The 10489-nt window shown below is 45.3% G+C and overlaps 1 protein-coding gene across 4 annotated transcripts; it reads left to right on the plus strand.

Annotated features, from left to right (window-relative positions):
• Positions 1–60: 60 nt before the first annotated feature.
• Positions 61–8925, plus strand: tra2a (transformer 2 alpha homolog). Of its 4 annotated transcripts, XM_030789167.1 has the most exons (10): positions 87–146; positions 1605–1923; positions 2276–2409; positions 2630–2789; positions 3311–3364; positions 5829–6017; positions 6384–6499; positions 6980–7084; positions 7172–7242; positions 8692–8925. In XM_030789167.1, the coding sequence occupies exons 2-10, from the start codon at positions 1912–1914 to the stop codon at positions 8700–8702; spliced, it is 852 nt and encodes a 283-aa protein (XP_030645027.1). In that variant the 5' UTR covers positions 87–146; positions 1605–1911; the 3' UTR covers positions 8703–8925. The 4 variants fall into 4 exon arrangements, with proteins under 4 accessions (XP_030645025.1, XP_030645028.1, XP_030645027.1 ...); XM_030789165.1 differs by lacking the exon at positions 1605–1923 and having other exon boundaries at positions 61–146; XM_030789166.1 differs by lacking the exon at positions 87–146 and having other exon boundaries at positions 1591–1923.
• Positions 8926–10489: the final 1564 nt, after the last annotated feature.

The following is a 10489-nucleotide window of genomic DNA, read 5'->3' on the forward strand; positions in this document are numbered from 1 at the left end:
TGAATCCAGTAGCCATTTTCTGCTTGGTCCTGTGTAGTTAAACGGAAGTATTAACTTTCGTAGGGTGCCCTTTTGGTTCCGTGGCTACATTTGTGTCTCGTACAATTAAAATGAGTGATATCGAGGATGGAAACTTTGAGGGGAGGGTAAGTATTATTGCTGTCACAACGTCCGAAAGGAACCAGTTGTTTTTCTTTAATTCGTTCTGTTTCTCTTTATATATCGCGTGGCCAATTGTAGATAACGATAGCTTTTAAGGTTCTTAAGCTTGAACGTTTCTAGAGCGTTCCTCCTGCAAACAGGAAGCTATGCTAGCGTGCTAGCATTTCTATGTTTTGTTTGTTAGCTTTGATAGGTAGCTAATTAAGACAGTGATTAGAGTCAACTAGTAAAAATCATACCAAGATTGGTCGGCAAGAAAAGCGGGTGGTAGTAATTCTTCACTCGATAGCGTTTAAGGTCCGCTAGCTAACACATACGCGCAGCGGATAATGTTAGCTTTTTGGTAACCAAGCTAAGCATCAACCCGTTTAGCAACTTTAGGTTTGCTGGTTTACCAAATTCACATATCCTAATAAACCTTGGTAGCCGTGGTAATCTATATTCGTTAACCTATTTACCAATGTTAGTGTAGTGCAACTATCCCTTTACCTAACCGTTGACAGGCTTTGTTGCCAAGGTAACTGATCATTGGTTAAGCTAACGGCACCTGAGTGAATAATTCATATTAAGCAGTCGTATATTAGCGGTGCAATAACGTGACACGCGTTCGCCAATACACGTTCGACGTTTACTATAACACAGAATGTAGCGTTAACTATATTAGGATACTTTGAAGTTAGCCGCTAATTTGTAAGCAAATGCATGCTGTCGTATCCGCTTTGCTGTATTCGTTTTCACGGAGCTTCACCGAAACCCCATTTACGTGTTATCTAAGTTAGGACAGTTAAGTTTCGAAAAACCAAGCCTTAATTCGTCCAACTTAGTTGTGGTATTCCCTGATTTGTGCCCAGAACTTGATTTTTTATCATGCATAGTTGATCAGTAGCCACGGTAGCTAGCAAGGTAGTTCATCCCGCTAAGCTGGACTAGCCACAGTTAATAGGGGGCCGGCCCGTAACTAGTTGTCCAGTTACTGTTATCTGGTTAAACTTTAAGTACAACCCGTTTCGCCGAATATCTCACGGGATTATTGTAGTTGTTTATGAAGTCGATGTGTGTTTCTACTGACACAGAACAACTGAGCGCCTCTCAGTATTCTCCAGGTAAGTATGAGCGACAAGTCGTCGCCTTCCTATACAAAAGAATACGGCTGTCCAGATAAGGAATCGACTAAAATTGCTAAGACAGATTAAATGACGTAGCAAGATCTTTCCCCCCTCTGCTTCTCATCCATTTCTGACTTTACTTACGACCTTGTGCTCATTATTTCATTGGCTAAGCATGTCTAATGTTAATTTAGTGTTACATTTTGATTTTTACATTTTAGGGACCTTTTTTATGACTCAAAACTGAAGCTTAACTTTATTTTTGAATATTTAGGTTAGTGTTTCTTTTTAAACCCCCATGATCTTAATTATTCTGAATGTTCTTTTTTCATTAAGGTTATTGTCCGTGAAGGATTTGAAGAGTTAAGTCCAAGAATGTGGAAGAATATTCAAGATAACAGAAGGCTAATGAAAATGTGTACAGAGCAGACCGTTAAATGGGAAGGGGAAAAACGAACGGAAGATCGGTCAGATAGAAGCACACTCGCGTTACGTTTCTAAACAAAAAGTGAAAAAAAGGTTTCAAATTGGGGTGAAGAAATGAAAAATGAAGGAGAGAGGAAAAGTGAAAACTGAACAAACGAAGACCGAAGAACTATAGAATGCCTGAGAGAAAGGAATAGCGTTAAAAGAAAACTGAAGAATGAATGTTTCTGTAGGTTAAGTAACTGTTCGCTGTACATTCCAAGTGTCTGTAAAAGCTCTCTTTGTCAAAGATGATATGCATGATTACTGTGGTGTTACAATGGTAACACAGGTAAAGCTTAAATTGTTATGGGGCTTGTGTATTTGACTTGAATGTAAGTTAGAGGAATATAGTACAATGTTTTATTTTTTCTGGATTCTTGACATGTTTGCTGAACCATAGAAGACTTAACATTTCTCTTCAGAGCAGCTCCTGTCATGTTCAGTATTTGTGATGGACAGGTTTCTGACTGTCTGCGTTGGTGTGTGTGTGTGTGACATGTCCTGGCATATGCGTTTTTAATTCATTGCTGTGACAATAGGATTCACGTTCACCGTCCAAATCGGATCGGGGGAGTCCGGTCCATGCCAAGTCGGACAGTGGATCAGGCTCACCCAGCCCCTCTAGAGCTTCCAAACGCTCAGAGTCCAGATCCAGATCCCGCTCAAAGTCCAGGTTAGTGGGCGCACCTTCAAAACATTGTTTTTTAAGAGTCTGTGTGTGGGTGTAGGTGGCACTGGTTTACTGCCACACTCTCAGAGCTATAGAGTGTGAGAGTTGTTAATCCTGGTATGTAAAAATAAGTTATGAGTGACCAAGAGATCTGTAGAAAAATGGATCTCACCACTGCTGCAGTTTAAAAGAAAAAAAAAAAAAACCTTTGTGTTGCTTGTAGGTCTCACTCTCGACGGCACTCAAATCGCCGCTACAGCCGCTCTCGCTCGCAGTCACACCGCCGAAGGTCTCGCTCGCGCTCCTACAGCCCTGACTACCGCCGCAGGAGGAGCCAAAGCACATCACCCATGTCCAACCGCCGCAGACACACAGGGAGCAGGGTGAGCAGGGGGGCCGGGGCAGCAGGACAGCCTGGGCAGTGTCAGGACAGGCCAGATCGCTTGTCCTAATGGCCCTGCCCATAGCCCTGCCCCACTCACTGGATATGCAGAACATTCCAAATTCACCATTTATTACTCACATTTAAGCAGGTGGCTCGTCTGACTGTGTTTAATGATAAGAATGTGGGTAGAAAGCCATAGTCTTGTTTTTGACACCCTGAGACATTTCTTGTCATGACCCATGTAATGTAGGTTGGTTGAAGGTTTAATCACACAATGCATAATTTTCAATTGTTGTTTGTTTCCTTTTAAACCGAACTAAATTCTGTATATCATCAAGGTGTGGCAGGTGGCCTGTCACTGTGTGTGTGGGCTTACCTTTTGTCTTGGGTGGGCTTTGTTTTCTGAACTGTGTGTAAGTGGGAATAAGTGCAGTGCTCCTGTTCCTTCAGGGCCAGGAAAAGCTTAACTGTGTATAATAACCCCTCCCACTCCCTCTCCCCCTCTTATTATATCAACAGAGCACACTCAGCCATGACTTCAAAAAAGACTCGCTCAGTCATGGTGATGCCCGGGTATGTGCACTTTTCTCAACCTTCTAATGCTAACGTTGGCACTAGTAGGCCCTTGCGGGTCTGGCCAGTCTAATCTGAAAGAGACAGGCATTTTGTTGTTGGTCACAGGGGGCTGGAATGGTTCCTGTTAAGACACTGGTGAATTATTTAAAGGGGAAGGTGTCCTCAGCCCTCACTATACTGTGTTACTATATAAACGCATACAAATATCTGATAAGAGCTGGTCTAGTCCAGTCCTGCATGCCATATACTTAAGGTATATCTCAGACACTCGCTGGACACCCAGTGAATGGTTGCAGCACCAGGTTACCATCATGACTGTATGTCTGATGTGGCTTCATTATTCTACAGTATATTTTTAAAAAGGTCTCTCAAAGGGGTTGTTGAATACTGTGAAACGGTCAGGGTTAGAGAAGTTCAGATTGTAAAAATGAGGGTTGACACAAGGGCTTGTGTGGTGTGGCAGGAAGACCCCAGCCCACCACTAATGAGCCCTGGGTCTGAATCCAGGGGCTGTGGCACTGAAACTGCACATCTTAAATCTGAAGTTAGCTATTACAAGTTCACAAGGATTTTTTCAATGTCGTATTAGAGAAGGAGGTCCGAACTTAGTTTAGGAACTATACCTTATCTTACAAATCCTATATTATCTCAAGTTAGGAAGTCCTAAACTACACAATTGAAGTCGATAGTCAACTGTCATTTCTGTTACTAAGCAACCAACTATGCACCCACAGCTGTTAGACCAAAATAATATAAACAGTATATAATGTAGTAATAATAATAATAATATAATATAATACAATAATATAACCAAACTTAAGTTGTAGCTAGACAACTAAAAATGGTCTCCACTGGCCAGCCCATTACAGTACTGTGGCCTGTGAGGGCCAGCAGTAGCTAATAAGCCCCATGGCATTAAAATGCAGCTCATTGTTTGGGTCTGCCATAAGCCTTTCCTTTGGTGCCTATGGGTTTTTTGGGGTTTTTTTGCATTACAAGTAAATGTAGTGCCATTGTGCTAGTAAGCTTTGGTGAGAAGCAGGTCTGGGATCGAATCCCCAGTGCTGTAACAGTGGCTCCCACTGAATAGTCCAGGTGCCAGGTTAGCAGAGGGTGGATCTGGAAAGCGTAGTGTGAACTCACATGAACTGTGACTTTCTGAACAAGACCCTCCGCAGTCTAATGGAAAGAAGCGACAGGGAAGCTGGTGAATAGGAATTGGTGATGACTAAATTGTGGGGAGAATTGAAAGAAAAAGTAGGTATTTAGAAAGTTTTGTGTCCAAAGCTAGAGGCCACAGGGAAAGACCACTGCATCCAGTGCTGAAAACGACAGGAATCCCTTTCATGCATGCAGCTTTTTGCATAGATGTTCCGGCTGTTTCACAGAACAGGGTCATATGTGAATATGATCCGGAGTCAAAATTGATCCAACAGTTTTTCCAAGCACAGCTAGTTCGCTTTCCAAGTAAAGTGTGAAAAAAGCCGTAAAATTACCTCGTGAGAGGATGACGTTTTTAATGACACATTTGCCTTATTTACAAAATATGTTTTAGCATTGCCAGCACTCAATAGAATCTGTTCTCCCGCCATTTTGTTCAAAACAAAGCGTCTTTCACCATGTAATTTAGACTTCACCTCCTCCCTTACTTGGATTTTCACGTCGTGTGTGAACACACTTATAGCATGTCCACTGCTAAAGGTGACAGGGAAAATTATTGCAGGCAGGTGATTTACACCGTCCTCAGTGTATAGTCACACTGCTCTTGAACTGAGAGAGAGGGGAAAGTCTAGCCCAGTACCCAGAGAGAGAGAGAGAAAAGAAAGTCTAGCCCAGTACCCAGAGAGAGAGAGAGAAAAGAAAGTCTAGCCCAGTACCCAGAGAGAGAGAGGAAAGAAAGTCTAGACCAGTACCCAGAGAGAGAGAGGAAAGAAAGTCTAGACCAGTACCCAGAGAGAGAGAGGAAAGAAAGTCTAGACCAGTACCCAGAGAGAGAGAGGAAAGAAAGTCTAGACCAGTACCCAGAGAGAGAGAGGAAAGAAAGTCTAGACCAGTACCCAGAGAGAGAGAGGGGAAAGTCTAGACCAGTACCCAGAGAGAGAGAGGAAAGAAAGTCTAGACCAGTACCCAGAGAGAGAGGGGAAAGAAAGTCTAGACCAGTACCCAGAGAGAGAGAGGAAAGAAAGTCTAGACCAGTACCCAGAGAGAGAGAGAGAGGAAAGTCTAGTCAGTGATGCACAGAGAGAGAGGAAAGTCTAGTCAGTGATGCACAGAGAGAGAGGAAAGTCTAGACCAGTGATGCACAAGGTTTACCTGTCACTATGCTGTGGGCCAACAGTCTTATAAGTGCACATGGTGAATGGGGATTAATGCAGACACCCAGAGAGCAGTGTGTGTTTGTCAAGGGTAAATGTTTAACAGTCTAATGCGAGTGGTTCTCACAATTTTTTTTCTCTCCTAGGCCAATCCGGACCCCAACACGTGTCTGGGTGTGTTTGGTCTGAGTCTCTATACCACAGAGCGGGACCTCAGAGAGGTGTTCTCCCGCTACGGTCCGCTGGCCGGTGTTAATGTGGTCTACGACCAGCGCACTGGACGCTCTCGCGGCTTTGCTTTTGTCTACTTTGAACGCATTGACGATGCCAAGGAGGTAGGGTGTCAAGAGAGAGAGAGAGAGAGAGAGAGAGAGAGAGAGAGATGGACGAGTGAATGAAAAGAAGTCTGGCCTAGAAGTTGTAGAAAGTAAAAAGATATGTGTTGTCTGTGCATGTCTCTGCTTGTCTGTGACACTGTGCTGTAGATAGTGTTTTGCTCAGTCACAAGAGGGCAGTGTTGTGCCATGTATACAGTCAGCTCTGCTGGGCCAGTGTGTGCTGCATGTAGATGATTTTTCATATGTTTTAATGGAGCTCAAGAATTTAGCTAAAGTCACAGGACAGCATGTGCATCTTATTGTTAATCAGTGTGTGATTTTAATGCTCTGTGGAAGATGATTTGTGACGTGTTGTTGCCATAGGCGATGGAGCGAGCCAATGGGATGGAACTGGATGGAAGGCGTATCAGAGTGGACTATTCCATAACTAAACGTCCTCACACCCCTACGCCTGGCATCTACATGGGCCGCCCCACACAGTGAGTCAGTGAAACGCGCGCTTGTCATGCTGCTGAAGTGAGTTTAGGGAGCGAGTCATCCCCCTGTCAGCCTCCTGTCTGCATCGCCATCCCCTTTGTTCATGCCCCAATTTACTTTCAATTGTAACTGCCCACGTGGTCGGCACCTATTGCGCACCTGTCTGACTAAGGAGGGGTCTCCTCTCTCTGTGGTCCTTCTCAAGATTTCTCCCATTTTCCCATTCCCCTTTTGGGTTTTTGGGGAGTTTTTTCTTACCCGCCATGAGGATTAAGTCAGGGGGTGCCGTCCTGTTTTGATTTGACTGTTGTGGCCTGTAAAGCCCTTTGAGACTGTAAACAGTGATATTGGGCTCTAAATAAACTTAAACTTGACCTTGAACGTGAGTCACAGATTAGTGCTGGTGGCTGTACTGGCTGTAGTTTTGAGAGTGAGAATTGTTTGGGTTTAATTGTAAAGCTTTAAACTTTGTTTGTCTTCAGTAATGGAGGAGGTGGAAGCAGCAGCGGAGGACGGCGGCGGGATTCGTATAACGACCGTGGCTACGACCGCTACGACCGCTATGACGAGTACGACTACAGATACAGGTAAAACATACACACTCGCGTACGTGTGTGTTTACATACAGGCTTGTTTAACTGCTGCTCCATCCTTATGTCATGTCTGTGTTTCAGTCGAAGGCATTCTCCATCTCCATATTACAGCCGCTACAGGTCCCGCTCACGCTCACGCTCCTACAGCCCACGTGAGTATAACACACACACACACGCCCACACACACACACTCACAGTGTTATCACACGCCCAAACACACACACACACACACTCACAGTGTTATCACACGCCCAAACACACACACACACTCAGTGTTATCACACGCCCAAACACACACACACACACACACTCACAGTGTTATCACACGCCCAAACACACACACACACACACACTCACAGTGTTATCACACGCCCAAACACACACACACACACACACTCACAGTGTTATCACACGCCCAAACACACACACACACACACACACTCACAGTGTTATCACACGCCCAAACACACACACACACACACTCACAGTGTTATCACACGCCCAAACACACACACACACACACACACACTCACAGTGTTATCACACGCCCAAACACACACACACACACACACTCAGTGTTATCACACGCCCAAACACACACACACACACTCACAGTGTTATCACACGCCCAAACACACACACACACACACACTCAGTGTTATCACACGCCCAAACACACACACACACACACAGTGTTATCACACGCCCAAACACACACACACACACTCACAGTGTTATCACACGCCCAAACACACACACACACAGTGTTATCACACGCCCAAACACACACACACACACAGTGTTATCACAAGCCCAAACACACACACACACACACTCACAGTGTTATCACACGCCCAAACACACACACACACACTCACAGTGTTATCACACGCCCAAACACACACACACACACACACTCACAGTGTTATTACACGCCCAAACACACACACACACACACACACACACTCAGTGTTATCACACACCCAAACACACACACACACACACACACACACTCAGTGTTATCACATGCCCGAACACGCACACACACACACTCAGTGTTATCACACGCCCAAACACACACACAGACTCACAATGTTATCACACGCCCAAACACACACACACACACACACACTCTCAGTGTTATCACACGCCCAAACACACACACACACACAGACTCACAATGTTATCACACGCCCAAACACACACACACACACACACACACACTCTCAGTGTTATCACATGCCCAAACACACACACACACTCAGTGTTGTAGGAGTTGAAAGGCTTAGTCCAGTAAGTTAATACACATGGGTCCATATGCTACAGGGACGGTCTGCACTGGCCATGCTCAGTGCATCTCTGATCTGTCCCTCTCCATCAAACCTGTCAACAGTCTGCATTTTGATCAGTATTTCCCACAGAGAGTCATTCTAACACACACTGCTCTCCAACGTCACTGCTCCTGTATGCTTAAAATGCCCAATCAAGCGTAGTCAATGAAAATGATCTGGCCAATGAAAATGAAGCATGGCATCCAGGACCGTGAAACATCTGCAGACAACTGACTGTCATTAACTACTGTCTGTTTTTCCTTCCTGTAGGACGATACTGAGATCACGTCCTCATGGATCTTCCCCCATCTTGTCTGTGGATGTTTATGAAGAGGCAGCATTGTAGTGAAGAGAGAGGAGAGTTTGTCAGTAAAACGGATTTGCCCATCAGATTATCGTTGTGTGGGTATGAAGCCAGTAGTGCTCCTGGGCTTGGTCATGGCATTGTGATGTTTATAGTAACATTTTGTGTAATATCTGTGTCTTTTTCCAAATGTGTGTGTGTGTGTGTGTGTGTGTGTGAGAGAGAGAGAGAGAGAGCGAGAGCGAGTAAGGAAGATCAGATATGAACTTGTGTGTGTGTTTGTGCATGTGTGTGAGAGAGAAGAGGACTGTGTGTCATTTACATGCAGCCTCACACACTTTAGTTACTCTTTAAACCGATGTTTTTGTTTTCATGTACTATTGGTTCTTCTGTTTGTCTGTTTTTAATTAAAAAGTGAATGGTAGTTTTGTCTCAAAAGTTTGTGTTGATAAGACGCTGTGTCTGCCTGCGTGTTCCTGTAACCCCTGTCCATTGCCATGGCAATCAGATTCACAGCAGTGCCAGTGCTCTGTGTTTTACCCATACAGCAGGCCACACCACCAGACCACTTCACTGACTGCCTCACAACTTCACCAGGTTTTATTGGTTTGTCACTTGCATTTTTAGGGTTTCTTTCTTTATTTAGGTTAAATCATCAAAAATGCACTCAACAATATGCAGGTCAGTATAAGCTGTGTTGGTGGGTGTCTTGCCTTTGCAATCCTCGCTAACTGTGACTGTCAGAGAGGGTGAGAAACAAAGACAGGACTGCCCTGTTCATTCTCTCCTTCAGTCTGTCTCACTGAGAGCTCTCTCCTTCTGCCTGTCTCACTGAGAACTCTCTCCTTCAGTCTGTCTCACTGAGAGCTCTCTCCTTCAGTCTGTCTCACTGAGAGCTCTCTCCTTCTGCCTGTCTCACTGAGAGCTCTCTCCTTCAGCCTGTCTCACTGAGAGCTCTCCCCTTCAGCCTGTCTCACTGAGAGCTCTCTCCTTCAGTCTGTCTCACTGAGAGCTCTCTCCTCCAGTCTGTCTCACTGAGAGCTCTCTCCTCCAGCCTGTCTCACTGAGAGCTCTCTCCTTCAGTCTCTCCTTCAGTCTGTCTCACTGAGAGCTCTCTCCTTCTGCCTGTCTCACTGAGAACTCTCTCCTTCAGTCTGTCTCACTGAGAGCTCTCTCCTTCAGCCTGTCTCACTGAGAGCTCTCTCCTTCAGTCTGTCTCACTGAGAGCTCTCTCCTTCAGTCTGTCTCACTGAGAGCTCTCTCCTTCAGCCTGTCTCACTGAGAGCTCTCTCCTTCTGCCTGTCTCACTGAGAACTCTCTCCTTCAGTCTGTCTCACTGAGAGCTCTCTCCTTCAGCCTGTCTCACTGAGAGCTCTCTCCTTCAGTCTCTCCTTCAGCCTGTCTCACTGAGAGCTCTCTCCTTCAGTCTCTCCTTCAGCCTGTCTCACAGAGCTCTCTCCTTCAGTCTCTCCTTCAGTCTGTCTCACTGAGAGCTCTCTCCTTCAGTCTGTCTCACTGAGAGCTCTCTCCTTCAGCCTGTCTCACTGAGAGCTCTCTCCTTCAGTCTGTCTCACTGAGAACTCTCTCCTTCAGTCTGTCTCACTGAGAGCTCTCTCCTTCAGTCTGTCTCACTGAGAGCTCTCTCCTTCAGCCTGTCTCACTGAGAGCTCTCTCCTTCAGTCTGTCTCACTGAGAACTCTCTCCTTCAGTCTGTCTCACTGAGAGCTCTCTCCTTCAGTCTGTCTCACTGAGAGCTCTCTCCTT

The sequence above is a fragment of the Chanos chanos genome, chromosome 12, assembly GCF_902362185.1.
Source record: "Chanos chanos chromosome 12, fChaCha1.1, whole genome shotgun sequence".
Classification (NCBI taxonomy): domain Eukaryota; kingdom Metazoa; phylum Chordata; class Actinopteri; order Gonorynchiformes; family Chanidae; genus Chanos; species Chanos chanos.

Coding starts and splice junctions, on each gene's coding strand:
- tra2a (XM_030789165.1), top strand. CDS start 111: ATGAGTGATATCGAGGATGGAAACTTTGAGGGGAGG. Junction 2,790..3,310: donor GCAGACACACAGGGAGCAGG/GTGAGCAGGGGG, acceptor TTATATCAACAG/AGCACACTCAGCCATGACTT. Junction 7,085..7,171: donor GAGTACGACTACAGATACAG/GTAAAACATACA, acceptor TCTGTGTTTCAG/TCGAAGGCATTCTCCATCTC.